The sequence below is a fragment of the Mustela putorius genome, unplaced genomic scaffold (genome assembly GCF_011764305.1).
Source record: "Mustela putorius furo isolate JIRA1106 unplaced genomic scaffold, ASM1176430v1.1 tig00003903_pilon_pilon_pilon, whole genome shotgun sequence".
Lineage (NCBI taxonomy): Eukaryota > Metazoa > Chordata > Mammalia > Carnivora > Mustelidae > Mustela > Mustela putorius.
The window spans coordinates 2,205,954-2,231,414 of NW_025422051.1; the positions used below are offsets into that span (position 1 = coordinate 2,205,954).

The 25,461-nt window shown below is 53.0% G+C and overlaps 4 protein-coding genes across 15 annotated transcripts; 3 read left to right on the top strand and 1 right to left on the bottom strand.

Moving 5' to 3' along the window:
• The first annotated feature begins 1,460 nt into the window (after positions 1-1,460).
• PIM2 (Pim-2 proto-oncogene, serine/threonine kinase) lies at positions 1,461-7,113 on the top strand. 2 transcript variants are annotated; one of them, XM_004755052.3, is made up of 6 exons: positions 1,466-1,723; positions 1,856-1,965; positions 2,700-2,750; positions 4,875-5,247; positions 5,714-5,890; positions 5,986-7,113. In XM_004755052.3, the coding sequence occupies exons 1-6, from the start codon at positions 1,663-1,665 to the stop codon at positions 6,147-6,149; spliced, it is 936 nt and encodes a 311-aa protein (XP_004755109.1). In that variant the 5' UTR covers positions 1,466-1,662; the 3' UTR covers positions 6,150-7,113. The 2 variants fall into 2 exon arrangements, with proteins under 2 accessions (XP_044924350.1, XP_004755109.1); XM_045068415.1 differs by lacking the exon at positions 5,714-5,890 and having other exon boundaries at positions 1,461-1,723.
• Positions 7,114-7,245: 132 nt separating this feature from the next.
• SLC35A2 (solute carrier family 35 member A2) lies at positions 7,246-17,441 on the top strand. Of its 5 annotated transcripts, none has more exons than XM_004755042.3 (5): positions 7,246-8,496; positions 10,055-10,237; positions 13,964-14,115; positions 15,027-15,763; positions 17,129-17,441. In XM_004755042.3, exons 1-5 carry the CDS (start codon positions 8,406-8,408, stop codon positions 17,154-17,156), a joined length of 1,191 nt encoding a protein of 396 aa, XP_004755099.1. In that variant the 5' UTR covers positions 7,246-8,405; the 3' UTR covers positions 17,157-17,441. The 5 variants fall into 5 exon arrangements, with proteins under 5 accessions (XP_004755099.1, XP_012912985.1, XP_012912984.1 ...); XM_013057531.2 differs by having other exon boundaries at positions 15,617-15,763; XM_013057530.2 differs by having other exon boundaries at positions 10,085-10,237.
• Positions 17,442-17,502: 61 nt separating this feature from the next.
• Positions 17,503-21,336, bottom strand: PQBP1 (polyglutamine binding protein 1). Of its 3 annotated transcripts, none has more exons than XM_004755046.3 (7): positions 21,203-21,336; positions 20,657-20,741; positions 19,050-19,161; positions 18,663-18,775; positions 18,198-18,461; positions 17,906-17,969; positions 17,503-17,724 (listed from the first exon to the last, which is right to left on the bottom strand). In XM_004755046.3, exons 2-7 carry the CDS (start codon positions 20,721-20,723, stop codon positions 17,568-17,570), a joined length of 777 nt encoding a protein of 258 aa, XP_004755103.1. In that variant the 5' UTR covers positions 20,724-20,741; positions 21,203-21,336; the 3' UTR covers positions 17,503-17,567. The 3 variants fall into 3 exon arrangements, with proteins under 3 accessions (XP_004755103.1, XP_004755104.1, XP_004755102.1); XM_004755047.3 differs by having other exon boundaries at positions 21,192-21,322; XM_004755045.3 differs by lacking the exon at positions 21,203-21,336 and adding an exon at positions 20,898-21,162.
• Positions 21,337-21,417: 81 nt separating this feature from the next.
• On the top strand, positions 21,418-25,196 carry TIMM17B (translocase of inner mitochondrial membrane 17B). Of its 5 annotated transcripts, none has more exons than XM_045068416.1 (7): positions 21,427-21,559; positions 22,435-22,534; positions 22,980-23,023; positions 23,560-23,623; positions 24,411-24,539; positions 24,628-24,738; positions 24,819-25,196. In XM_045068416.1, the coding sequence occupies exons 2-7, from the start codon at positions 22,438-22,440 to the stop codon at positions 24,905-24,907; spliced, it is 534 nt and encodes a 177-aa protein (XP_044924351.1). In that variant the 5' UTR covers positions 21,427-21,559; positions 22,435-22,437; the 3' UTR covers positions 24,908-25,196. The 5 variants fall into 5 exon arrangements, with proteins under 5 accessions (XP_004755106.1, XP_044924351.1, XP_012912986.1 ...); XM_013057532.2 differs by lacking the exon at positions 21,427-21,559 and adding an exon at positions 21,619-21,765; XM_045068417.1 differs by lacking the exon at positions 21,427-21,559 and adding an exon at positions 21,823-21,957.
• The last annotated feature ends 265 nt before the right edge of the window (positions 25,197-25,461 follow it).

The window sequence follows — 25,461 nt, forward strand, 5'->3', positions numbered from 1 at the left end:
GTCTGCGTGGGTCTGTGACAGCGCATCTGCAGTTTCTTTCTGATGGGGTAGATGTCCGTTTGTATTCCTGTGACAGATTCTGGGTAGCTATTTCTGGACAGTTTCGGTGACAACACTGCATGTTTGCTGGTGTGTGTCTATCCACGTCTGTTTTTGTGACGCTGTCTATGTGGCTCTGTCGCATAAGTATTTATGTCTGCCTTTGGAGCAGTACTTGTGTGTCCGGAGCATCTGTGTGTCTTCCTGTGAGAATCAAGGTCTCTCATTTCTGGGACAGTACAAGTCTTCCCCTGACGGTGCATGTCTGATGGTGCCAGTATCTTTGTGACAAGTTCTGGTGGTGTGTCTGACAAGACATTTCTGTGTCATTGTCACATGGCAGCGTCGGTCCATGTGAATCTCTGGAGTGCCTGTCTTTCCTTAAGTGTTTCACCAGGTGTCATTCCAGGACATAACTGGCAGCATGCCTGCCTAATGGTGGATGTCAGGCTCTGTGACAGTAGATGTCTGCATGTGTGTCTAGAACAAGTTTACATGAATGCGTATGACTATTGGTTTTGTGTATATCACATGGTATTTCTGCGTGTCTTGAATGCATCTCTTTCTCCGGCGTGAGGATAGACTCTTTTACCCAAATTTGTTTTTCCCAAATTTGTGACTGAGGGTATTTTACCACCTGTCTGAGTTCTTTCCGTCCCTGTCTCTACCATCATTCTGGCTCGCTAGCACCCCACCCCCACCCGAGCTCCACTCCCCTCTGCCATTCCAAATTCTAGATGTGCTGACTGGGCTTGTGGCCAGACCTAGCCAGGTCTGTCCAGGTTAAGGGCTCCAAAACACCCCACAGCCCTCCGCCTCAGGGCATGGGAATGCTGTCTTTGACCAGCGCGTCTCCCGCGGTAGTCGGGGTTTACCCATCCCTGGAAGCTGGAAAGGTTCTTCCAGGATTCTTGGCTTCAGTTTTGGGGCAGAGGCCTCTAGCCGCCTTGAGGGCTCTGGTCCTGGGTGAGGAGCACTCTTTGGAGACAAGGTCCTGGGTAGCCACAGGCCCAGATTCTTAGAAGCCCGGCGTGGCATTATCTCCGCGCTAATCTGGAAACAGTGGCTGCAAACCAACTTCCTAGGAAAGGAGGCGGTGTAGTTATTTTTTTAAGTTTATATCTATATATACACATACACACACATATATAAAAACAACCCTGAGCAACAACCAAAACAAATGCGGTTGCTGCAAAGGGATTCCCAGAACCGGTTTCCTCTTTGCGCGCGCCCCCCCACATTTGCATGCAGGCCCGGCCCCCGCGGAAGATCCGGGCATGCATTTGCATAAGGGGGTACTTGAAACGTTGAGGGTGGTATGCAAATTAGGGCTGGCTCCTATTGGCTGGGGTACAGCAGGTGCCGCGTCCGGATTGATCAAAGCCAAGTGGGCGGGGCTGTCGCCCGGGGCGACTCTCTCGGGAGGCGCGTGCCCCGGCTCAGTAGCGTTGGGGCTGGCGCGCGCGTCGAATCTTAACGTTGCGCTGTTTTGCGGGCGCTTTTGGGCCATCAGCTTCTTTGCCTTCCACCCTGGCGCCCCCAAGTCCTGGCTCCCCAGCCTCGCTACCCCGGGCATCCACGCCCTGCGGGCTCAGCGGGCTCAATCTGCGCAGCACCACCTCCATGTTGACTAAGCCTCTGCAAGGGCTCCCCGTGGCCCCCGTGACCCCCACGCCGCCGCCAGGTGAGCGAGGCTCCCCTACCGCGACTAGGCCGGGTGGGCTGAAGTGGTTGAGGGCGGTGCAGGGGAAGGGGAAAGGGTCGCGGCAGGGCTCAGCACGCAGCCACCCTGACTTCCTCGCCTCCGCCTGCGTAGGAGGCAAGGATCGCGAAGCGTTCGAGGCCGAGTACCGACTCGGCCCCCTCCTTGGTAAGGGGGGCTTTGGTACCGTCTTCGCAGGACATCGCGTCACAGACCGACTCCAGGTATCAACCACGAGGGTCTTGGGTGGGTCAGGGGTGGTGTGCGTGCGTGCGTGCGTGCGTGCGTGTGTGGTGTGTGTGTGGCGGGTGGGAGTCCCGAGGCTGGGATGCTCATTGACCAGGGGATGAGCCGCCAATGTGTGCGTGGTAGGGTCATGAGGACCAGGATCCGGGTTGGTGGGGGTGCCCGAGCGCGCGCACGTGCGCGCGCTTGTTTGTGTGTGTGGCGATCCAGGTGGGTATGTGGGGGAGAGGGGGTTTCAGGGCAGGGATGCTGGAGGTCCAGGGAGTGAGACTGAGGACTGGGGGGTCATGAGGACTCTAGGCCCTGGGATCCAGGGGATGTGTATCTGTGTGGGAAGGTAGAGATACCCAGAGCTGAGATTTGAGGGATTTCGAGGGCAGATGTCCAGTGTGGAGTCCTTAGGACGAGGAACCCAGTACAAAATTGGAGGGTCTTGGAGCTGGATGGTAAGATTGAGGGCTTGGGGTATTAGGAAATTAAGAGCCCAGGATCTGGAGTGAGGGGTCCTGAAGCTTGAGAAGAGAGAACCCAGGGCCAAGGATCATGGGAGAGATAAACTGGGTTCTGGGGACTTGGAGAGCAGGGGAGAAGCTCCAGCTCATTTTGGGTTGTGGTGTAGCGAGGTTGGTACCCGAAAGACTAGACTGAGGGTCAAGATTGGGGGCGTCAAAGGGTCATCTGGTGGCCCCCTCACCTCAGCCCCCCTCTCCAGGTGGCCATCAAAGTGATCCCCCGGAATCGCGTGCTGGGCTGGTCCCCCTTGGTGAGTATCTCTGGAGTCACTGACCTGGCGACGCCATCTCTGAAGATGGGACTCAGCAACCCCTTGCCTTTCTAGGGCTTGTATGATTCCCTGGGCCCTGTAACGGTGAAGAGAATACTCCTACCAGCCTGTGTTTACTCCCCTCTGGTGACATCCACACCTCCATATAGTTCTGATTCACCCCAGCTCGCTTTGGGTCCTGGATTCTCCCCCCTCCAACCTTCCTTTCTCCTCCCTCCAAACACAGGCTCAGGGGCTGCCCGCAGGGCATGCTGGTGGGGAAAGAGGGGCATAGGTCACTGGTTGCCATGGTGACGGTGGCTGCTTCTCTTGGGCCGTTAGAACGCTAACGGACAACAGGGCGGGTCTGGGCAAGTTGTAAAGGTGGGAGCGCCCCCTGGTGGACTCTGGGGGAGACTGCGCCTGCGCAGGTTGTGGGACCCAGAGGGAGAAGGTGCGCCTGCGCGGTAGCAAAAGTTTCATCACCGTGAGAAAACCTGTCTGCGGCTGTGCTAGTCAGCGTACTGGCCGGGAGAGGGCCCCACCTCAGGCAGGAAAGCTGATTCTGGCTGTCCGTCTGCCCTCACCGGGCTTCTGGCATAGGGCGGCTTTTGTGGCCTAGCACTTATGCCTTTTATTGAGCACTGACTGTGTGTCTCAGGTTTTGCTTCATCATCAAAGTTTACTGTGTTCCCAGTCCCACTAAATACTTGCATTCAACACAGCTCTAGATGTTCAGTGACAGTGACAAAACATCACATGATAGTATTATTGAGTTCTTACTTTGTTCCTTTGCAATTAATCACTTTTACCTACTTAACAAATGTATATTGAGGACCTACTATATGCCAGGCACAATTTTAGGCATTTTACAAAATATTACATTTACTGAGAGCTTATTTTTTGCAGGGTTCTTTTCTACTAATTGCTTTTACCTATTTAATAAATATGTATTAAACCCTACCCTGTTCCTTACCGGGCATTGTTATATATAGTCAGTGAACAAAACAGACAAACCATTATACAATAATAGTATTTTTGTGAGCTAACTCTGTGCCAGACTGTGCTATAAAGTGCTTTCAACTATTTAACAAACATCTATTGAGCACCCACTGTATGTAAGGCACTGTTCTAATCTCTTCTCAGATGCCAGTGAACAAAAGATAGACTATTATATAATAGTGTTCATCAGTTGCTTCTTCAGCAGAAAGCCTTTTTTATTTTTTATTTTTTTAAAAGATTTTATTAATTTATTTGACAGTCAGAGATCACAAGTAGGCAGAGAGGCAGGCAGAGAGAGAGGAGGAAGCAGGCTCCTTGCTGAGCAGAGAACCCGATGTGGGGCTCGATCCCAGGACCCTGGGATCATGACCTGAGCTGAAGGCAGAGGCTTTAACCCACTGAGCCACCCAGGTGTCCAGAAAGCCCTTTTTAAAAAATATATTTTATTTGTTCATTTCAGAGAGAGCATGCATGCATGTGCACACCAGAGTGGGGAGAGGAGCAAAGGGAGAGGGAGAGAGCATTTCAAGCCGACTCCCACTGGGCTGAGCATGGAGTCCGATGTGGGACTTGATCCCATGATCCATGAGATCACGACCTGAGCTGAGCTCAACCGACTGAGCCACCCAGGTGCCCCAAGAAGGGCTTTTTTAAAAAAATGACTTTCGGGGCGCCTGGGTGGCTCAGTGGGTTAAGCTGCTGCCTTCGGCTCAGGTCATGATCTCAGGGTCCTGGGATCGAGTCCCGCATCGGGCTCTCTGCTCAGCGGGGAGCCTGCTTCCCTCTCTCTCTCTCTCTGCCTGCCTCTCTGTCTACTTGTGATTTCTCTCTGTCAAATAAATAAATAAAATCTTTTTAAAAAATGACTTTCATTTACTGAAATATTTACTCAGTTCCTATAATGTGCCAGATGTGCATGGGATTTTGGCTCAAATGACCTTTCTAGTGGCTGTGTTTTAGCCCTTAACACAGGGAAACTGAGGCTCAGGGAGGGAAGTGGGCTGCTGAAGGACACACAGTCTGGAGGCTGGGGGGGTATGATTTAAGTTCAGGCAAGAAGTCAGCCTCAGAGCTACTGGCTTGACGTCTGTTGTTCTCTTTTCTCTCCCCTTCCCCCCACAGTCAGACTCAGCCACATGCCCACTGGAAGTGGCATTGCTATGGAAGGTGGGTGCAGGCGGTGGGCACCCTGGCGTGATCCGCCTGCTTGACTGGTTTGAGACACCAGAAGGCTTCATGCTTGTCCTCGAACGGCCGTTGCCTGCCCAGGATCTCTTTGACTACATCACAGAGCAGGGCCCATTAGGTGAGGGCCGAAGCCGCTGCCTGTTTGCCCAGGTAGTGGCAGCTGTTCGCCACTGCCACGCCCGTGGAGTTGTCCATCGTGACATCAAGGATGAGAACATCCTGATGGATCTCCGCCGGGGCTGTGCCAAACTCATTGATTTTGGCTCCGGTGCCCTGCTTCACGATGAACCTTATACTGATTTTGATGGTAAGTCTTCACTAAATCTTAATGGGGGGGGTTAATCTTTTATCTTTATGGTCCCTTGATCTTTGACCTCTAGTGCTGGGGTACCCCATGCTCCTTGATCTATATCGCACCTTTATAACGTTCTTGAGTTTTAATATTGGGGGCTCTCAAGCCTTGTCCTCTCCTAAAGTCCATCTTCTGACAGTGCCCAGACCTGGTGAGGGATTGTGTTATTATACTGAGTGTTTCTTTTCTGTCTGGTAAAGGGATCCTACTGTTACTTTTAAAGGCTTTTATTCTGTTGAGGCCACTCTGTTGTTAACTTAATTGTTCTTTTCCTGATGATGATTCTCTGCTGTTATATTTAAAGAACTCTTTCGGTTAGGGGACCCTGCTCCCATAGTGTGTTCTCTTAATTCTAGTGAGGGGACCATACTTTCGGCGGGGGCATTATCGGGGAGTCGTCTAATCTCTGGCTTGTTTGCAGGGACAAGGGTGTATAGCCCCCCAGAGTGGATCTCTCGTCACCAGTACCACGCACTCCCAGCCACTGTCTGGTCACTGGGTATCCTCCTCTATGACATGGTGTGTGGGGACATTCCCTTCGAGAGGGACCAGGAGATTCTGGAGGCTGAGCTCCACTTCCCTGCCCATGTGTCCCCAGGTGAGGCCTTCACCAGTCCTAGCTCAGTGGATTCCATCCTTCCCAGGGCCTAGTGTCCCCAACTGACCACTAATCTGTGTGCTTCTGATCCACAGACTGCTGTGCCCTAATCCGCCGGTGCCTGGCCCCCAAGCCTTCTGCCCGACCCTCACTGGAGGAGATACTGCTGGACCCCTGGATGCAGACACCAGCTGAGGATGCACCCCTCAATGCCCCCAAGGGGGGGCCCACCCCTTTGGCCTGGTCCCTGCTGCCCTAGTCCTAGCCAAGCCCCCGCTAGTTGGAATAGCCGTCCCATGGCATGCCACAGGGATAGATGGACATCTGTTGACCTGGTTATACAGGTCATTAAAAATCCAGTGTTGTTAGGGTCAGAGATTGGGGATCAGGGGTCAGGAGACATAAACCAAGTCTGCCCTCTCCCCATCCCAATTCTGCTAAGGAGCCTTCCTCCCAGAACTTATGGTCTCTTATTCTGGAGGGCGGGGGAACTTCCTTATTTCTCATTTTGCTAAGGGTGTTTATTTGGTTGAGGTTCCTTCCATTCTGAGCCCCAGGACTCTTATTCTGATGAGTTGTAACCCCTACACTGGCACCTCCTGCTGCCACCACACACACTTAGTTCAAATGCTCTCACTTGGGCAAGGGTGCTTTCCTTCCAATGCCCCAGCAGCTCTTATTTTAGCAAAAGGACCCTTTCCCTAGCCCAGGGTCCTATATTCAGTCAAGCTGCTTGCCTACCTCAGCCCAGGGTTGCTGATTCTGGGGGAGGTAATGCCCTATTGTTATCCCAGGACTTTTTTTAATTATTTTTATTATTATTACTATTTTATTTTTTAATTTTTAATTTTTTTTGGTGAGGGGACCCTACTCTGTTATCCCAAGTGCTCTTATTCTGGTGAGGAGAACCCTACTTCCATGATTTGGGAAATGGGAGATGGACACCACCAGAGTCTGCTAGGATGGGGTGGATGGTTTTTTGGGGGATGGGGTGGGGGAAGTCAAGTCTAGTTGTTTGTTCTCCTGGGCCACCCCCTCTATCTTTTTTGGATTCTTGCTGCCTCCTTTCTGAGCCAGGATTGTCCAGTTGCTGAAATGTAAATACTTATGTATTGGTGGGAGGGGAGCTCCAACTATGTCCTCCTCTTCCTTCTCCCCTTGCCTGGATTATTTAAAAAAGCCATGTGTGGAAACCCACTATTTAATAAATGTTACAGAATCAAGTGACTGGCCATTTGTAGATGAAGCAAGGAAGCTCACTATTTGATAAATGTTCTAGACTCAGAAGCGACTGGCTATTTGTAGATACAGTGAGGCAATTATGAAGCATGTACTGTATACTGAGTCAAGAGGGAGGTGGGCTGGATTGCTCCTCTGCTCTTGGGAGGGCTTCGCCCTGTGGTACTGTCCTAAGGCTGTTTTATGGGTTGGTCTAAGCAGGACCACAAAGAAAAACCTGATTTCCCACATTCCAGCTCTTAGGTAGTTCCAGGATGTGCAGAAGGGCTCCGCTGGATTTACTGTAGACCCTGAAGATGTTTGGGATATGTCCCCAGTCAAAGAGGGCTTGCTCGGCCAGAGAAAACTGCCTCCCCCCAATGACGGGGGAGGAAATAAAGCCCTCCCGTGGGAGAAAAGGCCTTTCAGGTCACCCGTGAGGGAGGGGCCAGGCACTGACAGAAACTTTCCCAGCCCTTCCATGTTTCCTGATAACATCCGGGGTGTAAGTACCCGTTTTGCCCCTACCTTTTTTCACCTCTCCCTTGCTCTCTTATTCATCCCTCCTCTCATTCTTCACCTCGACGTCCCCACCCTAACCTTAGCTGTACCCTCTCTTGCTCCGCTTTCAAAAGCTAACCTGAAAGCCTCACCTGGTGGCTTACCTGTCCCCTTCGCATTCCTTTTCTTCCTCAAGGGCTCACTTATCCTCCCTACTCTCAGTCTCCCCTCTCCAACACCTCTCTTGTGTGGCCTCAACTGCTCTGCTCTGTTTGCCCGCCTGACCCTCACCTGTCCCGCTCGGTCGGTCTAAATTTCCTCCCAGCCGCCTGCGTACTCGCCAGGGGGCGGGGCCTCGCCAGGAGGTGGGCTAAAGAGGAACTTCAGTCCAACCGGGAAGGTACCCAGGAGTTTTGGTGCGGAAGGGGCGGGGTCATCTGTAGAAGCTGCCAATGAAGAGCTGAGATACAAGAGGCTCAGCCGAGCCAATGAGACAAGGACACACGATGGGCGGGCGATCTAGAAAGCGAGATCAATGAAGTCGAGGGCGGGTCTAGTAACGGGAATGAGCCAATGAGGCTCCGTAGAGACAGCTAGAGGCTGAGTCGGCCTTGTATTGGGTCTGCCCATCCCGAGGCCGCGGTCTTAGGTTCACTGTCCCGGAGCGGACGAGAAAAACCACAGCTCTGGCCAGCCCCTCACTCGCACCGCCCCTACCCCGGAGGCCCGGAAGCGGAAGTGACGGATACGGAAGTGCCCTGCTGTTGCCGAGGGGACGGGCCAGGCAGATGCCAACATGGCAGCGGTTGGGTCTGGCGGTTCTACCGCGGCTGCTGGGCCAGGGGCGGTCTCCGCGGAGGCGTTGGAGTCTGGAACCGCGAGTGCGGGTGAGACAGGCCGTGGCCGAGCAGGCGGTGGCCAGGCGAGGGTCGGGATGGCTGGGGGGTCAGGAAGGTTCCTCACTCATGCGAGAGGGAGCATCCCGTATGGACCCACCTATGTATGTGTGGTGGGGGGGTGGAGGAGGAAGGACGGAACAGTCCACTGTGAGTGTGTTGGAAGGCGGGGAAGAGACCATTCTGAGGGTAATTGGGGGGTCCCTTCCGCATATGGAGAGTGGAGATCTTTCTGAGTCTGGGGGGGTTATTGCCTTTGGGGGAGGCTAAGACCACTGAGACCATTTTGAGTTTGTGTGGGGGGGTCCGTCCTTAGAGAAGGGAGAGAGCATTCTGAGAGTGGGAAAGTTCTTCCTTATAGAATAAAGAGGCTGTTCTGTGGGTGGTGGTTTCTTCCTTATAAAGGGATAGGGGTTATTGTGAACTAGGGTGGGGCGGGTCCTTCCATACCCGACTTAGAGGGTCCGTTTTGAAGATTGGGATGTCCGTTATAAGGAGATAAGATGTTCTGGTGGGTCCCTTCCTAATGCTGGTAGAGTTCATTGTATATTGGAGTGAGAGGGTTCTTTCTTACATGGCAGAGAAAAGACATTCTGAGGGTGTGGGGCCCTTCTTTATAGCGGGGAGAGTTCATTGTGAGTGTGAGTAGAACAAGGAATGATTCCTTGGCTGGAGGTAGGGAAGGTGCAGTGGTTGGAGGATGACTGGGCCATGTGGAGTATAGGGAAATACCTCCTTGTGTCCTCGAGGGAATCACACCATTCTTGGTACAGTAACCATTTATTATATGGGGTCCAGTCCTAGGGGCTGTGGAGGAATTATTTCTTAAGTTTGTGAAACCATTCTGTGTCAGAGGGACTCTGGTGGTCATAGAAGGTAGGAGTTGGAAAGACCATTCTCAGTGTGAGGGGATGGAATAATATCTTAGATGGGAGGAAGACCGTTCTTTTGGGGGTGGACATGCCTTATATAGTGGTCTCATTCCCTTTATTGAGGTATCATTCTTTACATAGGATGACCCCTCATTAAATAGAAGCATCATTTCATATAAATCTGTGGTTTGCTCACCCACATAATGGAATCCTTGTAGCTCGCTCAGAGATCAGAACAACATAGGGATCTGCTGAGGTATTTCACACAAATTCTTTACCCCAGCGATAGGTAGACAGTTAGCACTCAATAAATGTTGAGAATGTGTTTGGTAGTCCGTCTTGGGGTGGAGTTGCTTCTCACACAGAGGAGGGAGGGAGGGGGCCCAGTGTGTTCAGCACCTGCTCCAGCCATTTCCTGATACCTCAGCAAGGATTCCAGGTATGGGCTGGATGGGGCGAGGCCCACTTCCTCCTTTGTGGCTCTTCCTGCCTGTTGAGGCAGCAGAAGTAGATGGGAGTCAGACCCTCCTTGGGTCAGGATAGGGAGGCAGAGAGAGGAAGTGGCAGTGGCTAGGAGGATCCTGGTTGAGAAAGGAGTGAGGGGGAAGGTGGTGGTGCGGCTGTGTCCTAGCAGCTTCTGACCCCTTCTTCCCCCTTGCTCATTGAATTCCCCACAGCTCACCGGCGCCTCAAATACATATCCCTAGCTGTGCTGGTGGTCCAGAATGCCTCCCTCATCCTCAGCATCCGCTACGCCCGCACACTGCCTGGGGACCGCTTCTTTGCCACCACTGCTGTGGTCATGGCCGAAGTGCTCAAAGGTCTCACCTGCCTGCTGCTGCTCTTCGCACAGAAGAGGGGTATGAGCCAGCAAGGGGGGCGGTGGTGCTGCACTGGGGTCAGTGGTGGGACTTTGTGTGTGTGTGTGTACACCCATGCCCACATGGAGGGTTTGCTGGGGTAATATCACTATATCCCTGTATCTGAAACTGCCTGGGGAGTGTGTAAGTGCAGCTAATCTGCCTTGTCTCTCCATCCCTACTTTTATACCCCTGATGCCCGGGAAGTTGGTCTGTGTGGATGTAGGAGTGAAACGGTCTGTGCCCATAAGGTAGCAGGCGACCCTTACAGGGTGATTCGCTTATTTCCCTTTAACTTTGCATTATGGATCATTTTAAACATATACAAACTTGGAGAGAATAATAAAATGAAATGTCCATGTACCCATCACCCAGAGTCATCAGTTGTCCACTCATGGCCCCTCTGCCATTAAACAGCATCAGTGATTACCCACTCGCTGTCCATCTCCCTGTCTGCCTACCTACCCACTCCCTGCCTTACCTTACTGCAGTGTGCCCCACACGAAGTATGTAGTATTTTGAAGTACATTCCCACCCCTACCTTACTGTCTTGAATAAATATTTTGGCGCATTAAAAATAACTGCAGTATCTAAAAATCATACATCAAAAAATGAACCATAAAAGAATCAAATACCCAGTCAAGTGTTCACACACTTACAATGGCTTCTCAAATACCATAACAATTTTTAAGAATTTGTCTCAGTCAGGTTTATATAAGGTCAGTGTCTTGCACTTGGTTGGTGTCTTCTAGGTCTGTTAACCTCAGGGTTCGCCAGCTCTATGATGGACAGTTAATTTCTTGAAGAGAGCAGGTGGTTTGTCTTAGAGACTTTGGACAGCCTGCAGTTTGCTGCCGGCCTCCTAGTGGTATTTAACATATTCTTCTACTTTTTATGTACTTCCTAGAAATTGGATTTTTTTTTTTTAAGATTTTATTTATTCGCTCTCTGCTCAGCAGGGAGCCTGCTTCCCTCTCTCTATGCCTGCCTCTCCATCTACTTGTGATTTCTCTCTGTCAAATAAATAAATAAAATCTTTAAAAAAAAAAAAAAAAAAAAAAAAAAAAAAAAAAAAAAAAAAAGATTTTATTTATTCAACAGAGAGAAATCACAAGTAGGAGAGGTAGTCAGAGAGGCAGGCAGAGAGAGAGAGGAAGGGAAGCAGGCCCCCTGCTGAGCAGAGAGCCCGATGGGGGACTCGATCCCAGGATCCTGAGATCATGACCTGAGCCGAAGGCAGCAGCTTAACCCACTGGGCCACCCAGGCGCCCCTAGAAATTGGATTTCTATACCAATTTAAACATCTCCCTAAAAGCCTGCTTTAAAACGTTGTCAGTTGTTTCTCTACAAAGGCCGTGCCAGGGCGCCTGGGGGTGCTCAGTCAGTTAAGCGTCCAACTCTTGATTTCAGCTAAGGTCATGATTGCAGGGTCTTGAGATTGAGCCCCACATTGGGCTCTGCACTTAGCAATGGGGAATCTGCTTGAGATTTTCTTCCTTTCCCTCTGCCTCTCTCCTCCGCTCGCTCATGGGCACGCACGCCCTAATAAGTAAATAAATCTTTACAAAAATAATTAAAGGCCTTGCCTGTGTAAAGGATACAGATGTCTGTTCCAGCTCTGCTGTCAGTATTTACGATGAAGAAAGCATTCTTGCCCGCTCACTAGCTCCAGGGCCCTGTGAGGCAGCAGTTTGGGAACCCATCTGTTCTGTCCTTTCTTTCCTTTTTTTTTTAAAGTGGACGTGTAGCTGACATACACAGTTAACCATTGAACAACACAGGTTTGAGCTGTGCAGGCGAATTTAGACGCAGGTTTTTGTCTAATAAATACAGTATGGAAAATGTATTTTCCTTATGATTTTCTTTTCTTTGCCTTACTTTAATGTAAGAATACCATATATGATACATATAACATACAAAATGTTCTATGTTCTCCATAAGGCTTCCAGCCAGCAGTAGACTATTAGGAGTTAAGCTTGGGGGTTGGAGGTATCAACAATTTATGTGGATTTTTAACTGTCTGGGGGGTTGATGCCCCAGCTCCTGTGCTGGTCACTGGTTAACTGTAATGTTTTCTTAGTTTCAGATGTACAACATACTGATTCAACAATTCTCTACATTACACAGTGCTCACCATGATAAGTGCACTAACCATCTGTCACCAGACTGAGTTATTACCTTATTATTGGCTATATTCCCTGTGCTGTACTTTTCATCCCTGTGACTTATTTATTTTTATAACTGGAACTTTGTACCTCGTAACCCCCTTCACCTATTTCGCCCATTTCCCGCTCCCCTGCCTGCCCCCAGCAACTGCCAGTTCTCTAGGAGTGTGTGATTCTGCATCTGTTTTTGTGGTCGTTTTGTTTTGTTTTGTTAGATTCTACGAGGTGATGAAATCATTTGTCTTTCTTGGTCTGACTTCCTTCACTTAGCATCATGCCCTCAAGGTCCATCATCTGCTCCCCTCCCCCACCTTCTGTTCTGTTCTCAGTTGATTCCGAGACACTTCCAAGTGCTCATGCGGCAGCCCCTGCTCCAACTGCGTCCTGTGCTCAGGGGGGCTGATACTTGGGATGGGGAGAAGCAAAGAGCTACAGATTTAAAACCACAGGCCTCCGCCTCAGATCTACAATTTCAGCCCCTCGCCCCATGTTGTTGTTGTTGTTTTTTCTCTTGAATCAGTTTTGTGGTAAAACCTGGCCTGACCCCACATGGGGCTGTTTGTGTATCTGTGTTTTTAATTTTTCTCATTTGGTGTGAATGTTTACACAAGTCGCCACAGAAATATGAACATGTGTGATTATGGTGTGCAGCCTCCTGTATGTGAGGGCTGTGTTACATGTTACGTGCCAGATTGCCCATGATACTTGTCTGACGCCTGGAAAATGTCCCAACACCCAAACCCCTGGGCCCCAAGAGTTGGGGTTAAAGGGTTTGAGATGGGTAATTACTCCTGGGATGAAGGCCAGGCAGGGCCATGAGCCAGTGTAAGTTCCCTGTGATAGCCCCGTGCACTGGCTTTCCCCTGCGATAGCCTGGTGCAGTAGGTGGGGTTTTCAGAGGAGCAACATGCAGCTGAGCCTGAAAAGGTAAACTGTAGAGCTTTGCAGAGGCCTGACTCTCCAGGAGGGTCCTCTCTCTCGTGCATCGGTGGGAGCAGGCCCCAGCCAGCCTTGGCTGCTTCTTAGTCCCATTGCCATTGTTGCCTGTGGCCCAGGTGGCCCAGTCCTTGGGTGTCGGGTGGGCAGAGCAGGAGATGGCTCCTACCCTCAGGCAGCTGTAAGGCCAGTAAGGAGCTAGGATAAGGGTCATAGTTGAGTCTCCAACTTCCCCTCTGGTTGGCAGTCTGCCTTCCCACTCCTAAGGCTTCTCCTTCACAAGCTAGTTCCTACTGACAATTTCACTGGCTAGACAGGTATTGAGTGCTTCCCTGAGTGGGCCTCCTGTCTGGGGAGCTAGGCTGTACACTGAGTGAGGACAGCCTGCGAGCCTCAGCTGTGCACAGTCCAGGATGGTGGTTTTGTATCCTATGAAACTGCTGGCCATGAGGGCCTGCTGGAGGGTGGGGGGTGCTGCGCTGTGGGGAAACTGAGAGCACAGACCTCATTCGAGCCCTCAGGAAGTCAGAGTATGGTAGGGAGACACAGGGCCCAGCCTAGTCCTGGCCTGCAGAGGATCTGCAGTGCTCAGGAGGGCTGTCCTCCCCCTCCCCGTGCACCCCAGGTAACGTGAAGCACCTCGCGCTCTTCCTCCACGAGGCTGTCCTGGTGCGGTATGTGGACACACTCAAGCTTGCGGTGCCCTCTCTCATCTACACCTTGCAGAATAACCTCCAATATGTTGCCATCTCCAACCTGCCAGCTGCCACTTTCCAGGTGAGCTGCATGCCCATTGTGGCCTTGGAGGAGCCAGCTGGGGTCGGGGAGTTAGGAGACAAGGGGAGGGCTGCAGAGAGCTGGGACTGTGTCGCCTTGGCTCTCCCTCAGTCTCAGTTCTTCATCTGTGAGAACTGGGAATGGGGACGGGAATGCCTCCTCACCGGGTTGCTGGGACGGCTAAAAGAAATAATATCTGGGAAGAGCCCTTGGTTGGCAGTAGGTGGGCTTTCGGCTGTTTCCAAGGAGGCCTTGGAAAATGGTTGAAGAGCCTGGATTCTGGGGCCCAAATCCCACCTCAGGTACTACTTCCCAGCTGTGTGATCTTGGGCAAGTCACTGACATCTCTGTGCCCTAGTTTTCTCATCTTCCCATCAGACATTACAGTAGCGCCCACCTCATCTGGGAGAGCACTGAACGAATAGATTCATATGCAGTGCCTAGAGGCACAGTAGCACACAGCAGGCACTGTGTCAATGTTTGCCGATGTTATCATTGTGGCTGATTGGCTTGCATCAGCACCTAGTTATCAGCCCTCGCCCCCCCCCACCCTCATCAAAGAGCCTGTCACTTGTTCACTCACCTGCCGCTTGAGCTGGTTCGCAAACAACAGCTGTACTCTACAGATGGTGATGTCGGGGCCAAGACAGGGCAAGTGCCTTGTTCCTCATCACACAGCCAGAAAATGGGGTTGGGGTGCAGACTTGGGTATGGCCCGGGACTTCCTTGTGGAGCTGTGGACTTTCCGGGAAGCATGGCTCAGGGCTGTTTAGCGCCCTGCCAGTCAGCTCCCAAGGACTGGGTGTCTTCCTGTTCACCTGCCCTGCCCTATCCTTGCACTGGGCGCATTGTGGGATAGGGGTGGGGCAGGGAACAGCCCTTAGCACCTCCTGCATGCATGCTACACACAGGTGACGTACCAGCTGAAGATCCTGACCACGGCGCTGTTCTCCGTGCTCATGCTGAACCGCAGCCTTTCGCGGCTGCAGTGGGCTTCCCTGCTGCTCCTCTTCACTGGTGTTGCCATTGTCCAGGCACAACAAGCTGGTGGTGGGGGCCCTCGGCCACTGGACCAGAACCCTGGGGCAGGCCTGGTGGCCGTTGTGGCCTCTTGTCTGTCCTCGGGCTTCGCGGGCGTCTACTTCGAGAAGATCCTCAAGGGCAGCTCGGGCTCTGTGTGGCTGCGCAACTTGCAGCTGGGCCTCTTCGGCACAGCGCTAGGCCTGGTGGGGCTCTGGTGGGCCGAGGGCACTGCTGTGGCCCGCCGCGGCTTCTTCTTTGGCTACACGCCGGCCGTGTGGGGTGTGGTGCTCAACCAGGCCTTTGGCGGGCTGCTGGTGGCTGTTGTCGTCAAGTACGCCGACAACATCCTCAAGGGCTTTGCCACCTCCCTATCCATTGTGCTGTCCACGGTTGCCTCCATCCGCCTCTTCGGCTTCCACGTGGACCCGCTGTTTGCCCTGGGCGCTGGGCTGGTCATCGGTGCTGTCTACCTCTACAGTCTGCCCCGAGGTGCAGCCAAAGCCACAGCCTCCGCCTCCGCCTCCGCCTCCGGGCCCTGCACGCACCAGCAGCCTCCGGGGCAGCCGCCACCACCCAAGCTGTCTTCCCACCGCGGAGACCTCAGCACGGAGCCCTTTCTGCCAAAGTCAGTGCTGGTGAAGTGAGGGCTGGTGGCGGTGGGGGGTTACAGGGAGGGGGACTGGGTGGAGGGTGTTGGGCATCTGCAGGGACCTGAGCTGCCACTGGGTCTGGCTCCTCTGGGACTGGAAGAGTGTTTTCTCCCAGGTCATGGAGACTTCTGGAGGGGCATGGGATGGGGTGGGGCGTCACACAAACCCTTCCTCGCAGACTGGGCCCCCCTCCACTGGAGGAGGCTTTGAGAGCTGCCTCCTCTGCCCCAGCCAACCCCTTTCAGGGACTGGGTTGGCAGTGTTGTCATTCAAGGCCTTTCTTTGCCTGCCTGCCCTCAGCTGGAGGTGTCCTGTCCCATGCCTGGGAGAGCCCCTCCTAGCAACCCCTCCACCTCTGTAAGGACAAATCGGACAAAAATGTTACAGCTCTTTTAGTGATGGATGCCTACCTGTGGGGTTCAGCTTCCTGTAGCTTGAGGCCTTCTTGCCTCCCTCACAGCCACAGTGGATCATGTTAGCAGTTCAGTTCTTTTTTGTACGTTGCCTTGGGGCAGCTTCCCTGACGGGAGACCCTTCAAAATGGGCCTCTTGTAGGCACCCCGGAGAGAGGAAGGGGCCGGAGCTGACAGGTGTTACATCAGCCCATTCCTGGGGAGGGTACAGTGCAGTAGGGGCCGTTTGTCTTTTTAATGGTCTGGAAACTTGTGGTATAATCAGATAATTAATGATCCAGGGTGCGGGGAAGGGGAAAAGGTCCTTGGAGTGGCTGAATCTCACTGAAATCTAAGACACTGTCAGATGCCAGATGCAGGGTTCTTTTCCAAGACATCCTAAAAGGGAAGCTAAAGCTGTCGACCACACCTCTGATAATGCACTGGCTCTATGAGGCACCCTTGCTCTGTGACAGGGTGAGGGGGTCTTAAAATCGCTGAAATGTGGAACTTGCCCCCTGCACTCCCTTAAGCTTATTAACCCCTTAACTGTCTCCCAGGATGTGCGTGCGTGCGCATGCGTGTGTGTGTGTGCGCACACGCACGCGTGCACACACACATGGGGGAGATGCCTGGGCTATCTTTGCTCTATGTAAATAGGGTCGTTGGATCTTTATTTTTGATTAATTTGTTCTGATTTTTTTGGCTTGTTTTCTAAGAAACTGTAATGAACAAATGTCAGGAGACCCAATGCCAAATAAAGATGTTGTATTTATTTAGTCCACGTGTAGCTTTCTGACCCAGGGGACTCACTCTGTCTGCATAGGCTCTGTTACTAACCCCCGGACTACCAGCTCCACCACTGCCACCCTTGCTTGCTCAGGGCACTCGCCTGCCAGCCCACACCAGCTGTCTGTGTTTCTCTCTCCCTCCCCGTTCCCACCACAGGTTGCTCACCAAGGTGAAGGGTTCGTAGCCGCTGGGATGGAAGACGCTGGCCTGGCCTCCTTCTCCCCTCTTGCCCTGGCCCAGCCAGGACCAAACTCTGATCAGTATTAGGGGTGGGGGGAGGTAGACACTGAACCCCAACCTGGTCCCCCCATCCCCTACCCCGCGCAGGGGGAGGGACACAACTGAGCTCTGGTAATGAGGGCATGGACAGGATCCACCTCGGCCTCCAAGCCCCCCGTCGCCCTCATATCCTTGCCACTCCCGCACTATCTTAGGTGAGTTTTTGCAAATAAAATGTGTTTCACATCTTGCCGGCCTTGGGTTGGGAAGCCTCAAGAGCACATGGGAAGGAAACACTCAGGCCTCATGGGCACGATCCATCGAAAAACTTTTATTAAAAACCCTGGAGGACAGTGGGGTGGCATTGTGGGGAGGTTCAGTCTTGTTGCTTGGTTCGGGAGGCCTCGGCGTTGGCCCGGAGCACAGCCCCCGGGGATGGGTAGGGGCGCTGCTGGAAGAGGGGCCCCGCCGCTGTCGTGTCTGCACCCGTCTTGGCCTCATTCCGCTTGGGGAGTCCTGTTGACCATGTGCCCCTGGTAGGGAGGGGGTTAGGAAACAGGGGTCAGGAGTTGGGAATATGGGATGCAGTAGGCACTCCCCACCCCCAACTCCAACAACTGACAAATCGGGGAAGGAGACAGGGAAAAGGGAATGGTCATCAGTGCAAGGGACTCCTGAGGGAAAGAGAAGGGCTTGTGAGGGCTTTTCCTTTACCGGGGTGCATCCGAGTACGAGCTGGGGTCCATGGGGTCTAACTCTTCATCCTTCCGGCTTGCCGCTGAGGAAACAGGTAGCAGAGTGAGGTTTTCAGTAGAGACACAAGGAGCCGCTGATCACCAACCTCCCCCATCCCAGGGAAAAATGGGGTGCATGGCTGCCGTGGCCCACAGCACCCCATCCCAGGCACCAGGCTCAGGCACTCAAATGAGCAAAGGGAGGGCCTCTCTTCCATGACTCGTCCGTGGTGCCTCATCTGCCTCGGGCCCGGCCCTGCTGTTGAGCTTACCCTTCTTGCTCTTGGGGTAGGGTGCCAGCTCCTCCCTGCGATGATGGCGCCGTTCTTTGCTCTCTTCCCGCTCTGATTTGTCATACCCACGATCCCGATCCCGATCCCTGTCCCGCTCTCTCTCTCTGTCCACTTTGTCATAACCACGTTCCCGTTCTCTGTCCGACTTCTCGTGGCCCCGGTCTGACTTCTCGTGGCCCCGGTCCGACTTCTCGTGGCCCCGGTCTGACTTCTCATGGCCCCGATCCACCTTCTCCTCAGCATCTGGGAACACAAAAGCCTTGAAGTGATCTTTCTCCTCCAATCTCTGGCCCCAGCAGCCTCTGCCTTCAGTAAATGCCCCCCCCTCTTGCCTGGGGTTTGGTCTGCCTGTCTCACCTGCCCCTCCCCAGTCCACTGTCATTTACCTGACCCCTCCCTGAGAACTGCAGGACCATGGAGGCACCCTTAGGTCCCCCAACTCACCTGCATTACTTGCCCTGAGCTTCTTGGCGGATTTGGTAACGACGGAGTTGGGGTCATGTGGGGAGAGCCAGGACACGAGGTCTGTGTCCACATTCCAGTAGTAAGGGAGCCCGCTGTGGGGCAGTGGGAGGGAAGCAGGGGAGCGAGAGAGGGAGGGGGAGAGAGGAGGGGAGAAGGAAGGAAGGAGGGAGTGGAGGAGTGTCAGCACAGGGGTCTTATAGCCTCAACTCCTACCCATCTCTTGTAACTGCCCCACGTCAGGACCCCAGAAGGAGGACCCCCAGACCTCTGTGTTTCCCATTTACCCCAAGGCCAGGGACAGCACAGGAAAGGTGAAGTCAGATGTGACTTCCCCCACCCACCCCCACCCCAGTTCCCCAGGCTCACCAGGAAGGGTCAAACACCTTGTACCAGCTCGGTGGCAGGCCCTCCAACCGGGTGGCCTCATAGTCTACAGGGTCATCATCATAGTCCTCAGCAATGATCTCTTCCTCTGGCTCTGGCAGAATAGCGGGGTGGAGGAAAGCAATAAGGACTAGAGGAATTCTCATCTTAGAGCCAGAGCCTGGAAAGACCCTCAAATTCACATGGACCGTGTGTGTGTGTGCGCATGCACGCGTGCGCACCAGGTCTCACCTTCTGTGGCAAATATCACATTCCAAATCCAAGTGTCTGAAGATCAGGGGATTTGCCAAAAAATGTACCTAAATCTCTTCTGTTTCTGGGTTCAGGTAAAATCTGGGATTTGATGCTGTCACCCACACCTATCTGATTTCAGAATTTAGACAAGGATTCATCATACAAACGTATCCTCCAGTTCCTGAGTTCAGGAAGCATGGGACACCATGCTATCCAAATCTATTTGGATAAAATGAGTTTGAACAGTAACGGATTATTCTAAAAATATGTCCAAATATGCTCAGCTCCCAAAGCCTGGCAAATATCGGGTTTCTGATCTTGTATATTGAGCAGCAAGTCTGTTGGCAGAGGATATATCCAAACACTGCTCTGGGTCCATTCAGTTCCTAGGCTTGACATAGCAGGCCTACAGCAGCTGTCAGTTACTATTGGCAAAATAAAAGAGGTGAATGTTGTTAGCTTGGTACTTGACCCTCAGTAGGCCTAGCACAGATTTCAGCTGTGGCTGGAACTAACAATGAAATGTACATGTCAGCAGCAGCATACTGCCTTGCACACAATAGACCCAAAGTAGATGTGAGCTATAATCACCAGTATCGTTAGTAAGAGGTATATTCCATCAGCACAGGGCCTCGTACTCAACAGGCTTACAATAATGGTCAGTGATTATTATCGGTATTATTAACCGCAAGATCTATGCGTGGCACAGTTGCTTGTAAAAGATGGCCTTTACCAGTAAGGTGAAAATAAGATGTACTTCCCAGTGCTTAGCACACTGTACCCAAAACAGATGCCAAAAAAAACCCCCTCAAAAACAAAAAAACACCACACCAGATGCCAGCTTTTACTATTACTGACAGTGAGGTGGAAATCAGCACAAGCAGCCCAGGAGGCATAAATGATAGATCCTATCATTATTTTCTACTGTTAGCCATAATGCATATGCCAAGCACTTGGGCCCAAAATACATGTCAGCTACGGATACGGTGAACAATACCCCTCGCTCCACTATAGGTCTAAAATAAGGTAATCATTAGGGTAAAGAACAAAGTATCTGCGTCCTGCTACGGTCTACTAGGATACTTTGTAATACCTTCCACGGATTGCTTGTTGGATTGCACGAGGCACACAACAGAACCCCAAAAAGGCCTGCTGTCAATATTAAGCACTAAACATGCATTCCCCACCCCCACCCCCGCCCGCGCTAGGAATGAAGCCATATTGTTAACAATGCCCGCCCCCCGACTGATTGGTGCGCAATAGGGTATATGCTAGGTATGAAGTGGCAGTTATGAACAACAAAGTGCCTGTCAAGCCTGCCACATGGTAGGCCCATCTGCTTTTAGCTCGCTTACCGGGCTCCAGATGTTTGAGGATGCCTCTCTTGGCCAAGCGGGTCTGCAGCGCAACAGGCAGCGGCATAGTGTACAGCAGACAGACCTAGGGACGGACGGATGGAAAGACACACGCGCACAAACACACACACACACACACACACACACACAAACCACCAGCTCAAATGAGGATTCAAATCCCGATCCTAAAATCAAGCGCCTCCTCCCAGCGTATACTCCGTCTGGACCCCCACCTACCTACCTGCACGAATAGCTGGCCGGACGGAACCGACGCACTAAGAGATGGGAAGATAGGTGCACTGCACCCAAACTCCCACCGACCCCCGCCTCGAGGCTGAGTGTTCCAGGACCCAGTTCCCCTCCCAGGCCCAGGCTCCACCCACCGCCTAAGGGGCCAAGCTTAGTTCCACCCCCCCTGCGTCCCAGAAATGGGCTCACCCAACGTCCCCCACAGACTCCTGGGTGGGAGGAACCAAAGCTCCGGGACGGGGGAGCAGAGCGCAGCACCTCCTCCTATTGCAAAAGATGCACCCACCCCAACATTACCAATACAATCCCGTGAGTACTGGAAGGTTGTCAGATGGGCCGGCTTTCTCTTGTAGCTGCTAGGATCACCAGAACCACGTGAATGCCTTCTCTGAAAGCACAGAATGAGGACCGCCCTCCCCAAAGCTAGAAAGAACTGGGCGACAGTCAGGCTGCAGTACGGATGACGCAACCCGGGTGGCCAATGAGAGCGCGGCCCTGGCCTGAGGAGCGCGAAGCGACCCAATCGCTGGGCTAGAATAGGTGGAGGGCTCAGGCGCCTGTGCGCGATTGCCGTGGGGGCGTGGCCCGCCGGGGTTTAGTCAGGACTGCGCGGCCGGACGCCGGCGCCATGGAGGAATACGCGCGGGAGCCTTGGTACGGCGGTGGGCACAGGCCCCGGGACTGTTGCTGCGGCACCACGGCCAGCTGTGGGTGGCGGGCGGGAGAGGCGCCGGCCACACCGCGCCACGTCCTAGACTCGGGACATTCTTAGACATTTGTGGTCTCCTTCCGCTTCCCTCCGCTTCGTTCCTCCCACTCGGGCGCCGTTAAGAGGGGCCGCCGCCATGTGCCTGGAGAAGGTGCGGTGCAGGACCAACCACTCCCAAGTTTCCCCTGACTTCGTTTGTCTCCCCAGTCTCTCTTAACGGAAAGAGCCATGCTGGTCGAATCCATTCCAGCCCGGGGGTGGTGACGGTTGTCGAGCGGAAATCCCCAGAGTTACCTTGCGTGGCTTTATCCTGGTCGCTTCAGCCAGTGGGGGCGGGGCCCGGGTGAGCCTATGGTGAACGAGCTGGGTCCTTTCCCCCCCCCCCGTACCGTGTGCTCTTGGTTTTTCCCAGTTGGGGCGGGTTAAAAAGGCGGGAAGAGGGCGGGATTTGGTCGGACGTGTTCACAGTTGGAGACGGGGGTCTGACCCCGCCCTGCTTTAATAACGGTATTAGCAAATGAACACTTTAACATCGCTGATCCAAACGTGCCAACCCCGCCTGTGTCAGTTCATTTACTGTTCGGTAGTAGGGAAGCAGTTGGCTGATTCCTCGGTTGGCCACGAGGGGAGGGGCGGACAGGGCCAAGACTAATGTTTTTCCCCTTGAGTACCATTTGCCGAAATGAGGGGGAAAATAATATTATCTGAAGTGCTGCTTCCCATTCGAGTGACTTGGCTTCTCCCAGTGGGAAGGAGTCCATGCAATATGGCAGGGGGAAGAGGGGCTCACTTAATCCCACCTTCCTCTTCCGGCCTGCAGCCCATGGCGAATCGTGGACGATTGCGGTGGAGCCTTCACTATGGGTGTTATCGGCGGTGGAGTCTTCCAGGCCATCAAGGGCTTCCGCAATGCCCCTGTCGTGAGTCGTGGGCTTCCCTGGGTGGGGCGGGGGGGGGGGGACCTGCCCTGCCCACCCCACCCAGGATACTGCGCGGAAAACCGCTTGGAGCTGCCATGACTTACTCATTCTGGTTTCTGCTAGCTTATTATGTGCCAGGCCTGGCTCCAGGATCTGTGGTTTGGGGAGAAATGGCAAACATGGCCCTGTGTCCCTCGCCCCCAGCACCCAACTGGGTTTTCTCTGTGAAAATGCTTTGTTTTCAAAACGATCCTCATCAAATCCTAAATGTATGTGCAAGGCCAGAGAGACTTTCCCCAGAGGCAGATTACCTGGATACAGGGAAGTGCCAGGAGTTTAACTAGCAGAAGGACAGCCTTAAAGTTAAGAAAATGCTTTTAATGTAACCTAATCAATGTTCTTCTCTCTCTCTCTCTCTCTCTCTCTCTGCCCACCCTCTTCCAAGATCTTATCAAACGTCATGGCTTTAAATGCCATCCATTTGCCAAGGTCTCTGAAATTTATCTATCTACTCCCGTCCCTCCCCTCAACTCCTGGAACTCTTTCCTGGATCTTTGCCCAGATTTCCTGTTCTCATCTTCAAGGTCTCAGCACAAACACCCCCTCCTTTAGAGTCCTTTCCTGACCTTTCAGCCGTTATCATTTCTCTTGATCCCATTTCCTCTAGGGTCTGTATTGCTTTGTGAAGCTATCTTGTTGGTCTGTACCTCTGCCAGGCATTTGTCTCTCCCGTTGTAATGTGAGCTTGGAGAGGGTAGGGGCTAGGTCTGTCTCATTATCCCTCCATTACAGCATGGTGCCTGGCACTTAGGTGCTAGGGATCATTGAATGAATGAGAACCTCTTAACCCACAGCTGAGAACGCCCATGTTAGGGTGCTCATCAGCCTCCAAGTTCCTGATCCCTGCTCTGTGTCTCTACTCCTGATACCCCTGATCCATCACGTTCCCTCCCTTAAAAGCTACAAACCCTGCGCGCCAGGGGCCTAATCCCTGTTCTGACTCCCCGCCTCCTCACTTTTCCCAGGGAATTCGGCACCGAATGAGAGGCAGTGTCAACGCTGTGAGGATCCGAGCCCCCCAGATTGGAGGTAAGAGGCTTGGAGAGACCTAGGAGATGGGATGCAGAGTTGGCAGTGGTCATTCCTGTGGTTCTAGACTGAAGATTGGGGGTCCACATTTCCAGCCCCAATTTTGCCTGTGACTTCAGGACAGTGATGTTTCCCCATAATTGAATACAGAGGGGCAGGAGTATGGATTCCAAGAGTTTAAATCCAGACCCCAGATCTTCCCTGATGGCATGACTTTGGGTTCGTGGCTTCACCTCTCTGAACCTCATCGGTAATATGGGGATGGTGACCAGCAGTAACCTCTTAAATTGTTTTGTAAGATAGATCATGTACATTTATGTCATTTACAGAGGATTTGCTAAGTGCTGGCTGCTTAGCTAAGTCCTTTAACCATGTTAATGAATTTAAGACTTCAGAAGTCAAATTAACATATCAGTACCTAGAACAGGTCCTGGCGCACAGCAGGGCCTCAATAAACACTTCAACTATCACAGCGTTAACCAGCTTTCATAGCCTCTTTTGGGCTCCCCAGTTTGGAGTGATGCTTAGAAAGATCAGAGTTGCTCTGTGAAAAGCCACACAGGAGAGAAATATGTTTGTAAACACTTGTCAAACCCCTACAAAGGTGAGGGGAATGCCGGTGGCGATCAGAGATCTCTTAACAAAGGGGCGCACAGGGAGTATCCCCTAGGAGTTTACTCTCTGCCTTGTGTCCCCATCCCTTGCCAGAACCGTCAGGCCTTGGAAGCCCCCAGACCCAGCGCTGTGGATTGTGGGGCATTCTGATTCAGCCTCTGTCTCCCTACAGGTAGCTTCGCGGTGTGGGGGGGCCTGTTCTCCACCATCGACTGTGGCCTGGTGCGCCTGCGGGGCAAAGAAGACCCCTGGAACTCCATCACCAGCGGAGCATTGACCGGGGCTGTGCTGGCAGCCCGCAGTGAGTGCCCTAGCCCCTGGCCCCCTGGCCCCTTCCGCCTTGTTCTGCCTGCCCTCACCTCTCTCTCCCTGTCTCTTCCCTCTCCCAGGTGGCCCACTGGCCATGGTGGGCTCGGCCATGATGGGGGGCATCCTCTTGGCCCTCATAGAGGGTGTTGGTATCCTCCTTACTCGCTATACAGCTCAGCAGTTTCGCAACGGTGAGTACCCAGCAGACACTGGTCAGGGAGAGGTGCGAAATGCATCGCCTCTCACCCTTAACTGATTCTTTCCTCTGCAGCACCCCCGTTCCTGGAGGACCCCAGCCAGCTGCCCCCTAAGGAGGGTACCCCAGCCCCAGGCTATCCCAGCTATCAGCAGTACCACTGAGGAAGTGACCGCCTGTCACCACCACCATGGGAGCTCCTCCTCCGTTCCCTCCCCGATGATCTACCTCGAAGGGAGGGCTGGCTCCCAGTAGGCCCTGGGACCCTCCAGAGAGGGCCTCTACTGTGCTCCCTTGTCCCAGGGTGGGGGGTGGGGCACCCCAGCTGCCCTGAAGGATGGGTCCCCTTCTTTATCAGGGCACCCCAACCCCGAATTCACATGTAACAAGTTCTCACCCCAGCCCCCTTTTCCTGGCGCCCTGATGAGTATTTAAAGCCTGTTTTGAAATGCCTGTGTTTGTACTCCTTGAGCCGCGCGGGAGCCCCTTGTTATGACAAGGGGCAGGGCCCTCTTCGGGGACGCAGAAGCCCTAGGTATTGTAGTCTGCAGAGAGTAAGTGTTTGTGGGATGAATGAGCAGGAGGAGGAATGAATCGAGAAATGAACAGGTGCATGAATAAGGGGGTGTGGGGACCAAGTGATGAATCATAGGCAGACGGGAACAGGCTTGGGAAAGAAATGAGTGAACAGAAGAATTACTGGGGTGGGGAAGGGTGT

Bases quoted from the DNA above. Each gene is read 5' to 3' on its own strand.
- TIMM17B (XM_013057532.2), top strand. The intron at 23,024-23,559 runs GTCTCTGAAATT...CACTTTTCCCAG, and splicing joins AATGCCATCCATTTGCCAAG to GGAATTCGGCACCGAATGAG. The intron at 24,540-24,627 runs GTGAGTGCCCTA...TCCCTCTCCCAG, and splicing joins GGCTGTGCTGGCAGCCCGCA to GTGGCCCACTGGCCATGGTG.
- PIM2 (XM_004755052.3), top strand. From the start codon at position 1,663: ATGTTGACTAAGCCTCTGCAAGGGCTCCCCGTGGCCCCCGTGACCCCC. The intron at 1,966-2,699 runs GTATCAACCACG...CCCCCTCTCCAG, and splicing joins GCGTCACAGACCGACTCCAG to GTGGCCATCAAAGTGATCCC. The intron at 5,248-5,713 runs GTAAGTCTTCAC...GCTTGTTTGCAG, and splicing joins ACCTTATACTGATTTTGATG to GGACAAGGGTGTATAGCCCC.
- PQBP1 (XM_004755046.3), bottom strand. From the start codon at position 20,723: ATGCCGCTGCCTGTTGCGCTGCAGACCCGCTTGGCCAAGAGAGGCATC. The intron at 18,462-18,662 runs GTGAGTTGGGGG...TTGTGTTCCCAG, and splicing joins GCTCAGGGCAAGTAATGCAG to ATGCTGAGGAGAAGGTGGAT. The intron at 17,970-18,197 runs GTAAGCTCAACA...CTGTTTCCTCAG, and splicing joins CTACCCCAAGAGCAAGAAGG to CGGCAAGCCGGAAGGATGAA.
- SLC35A2 (XM_004755042.3), top strand. From the start codon at position 8,406: ATGGCAGCGGTTGGGTCTGGCGGTTCTACCGCGGCTGCTGGGCCAGGG. The intron at 10,238-13,963 runs GTATGAGCCAGC...CGTGCACCCCAG, and splicing joins GCTCTTCGCACAGAAGAGGG to GTAACGTGAAGCACCTCGCG. The intron at 15,764-17,128 runs GTCAGTGCTGGT...TTCCCACCACAG, and splicing joins ACGGAGCCCTTTCTGCCAAA to GTTGCTCACCAAGGTGAAGG.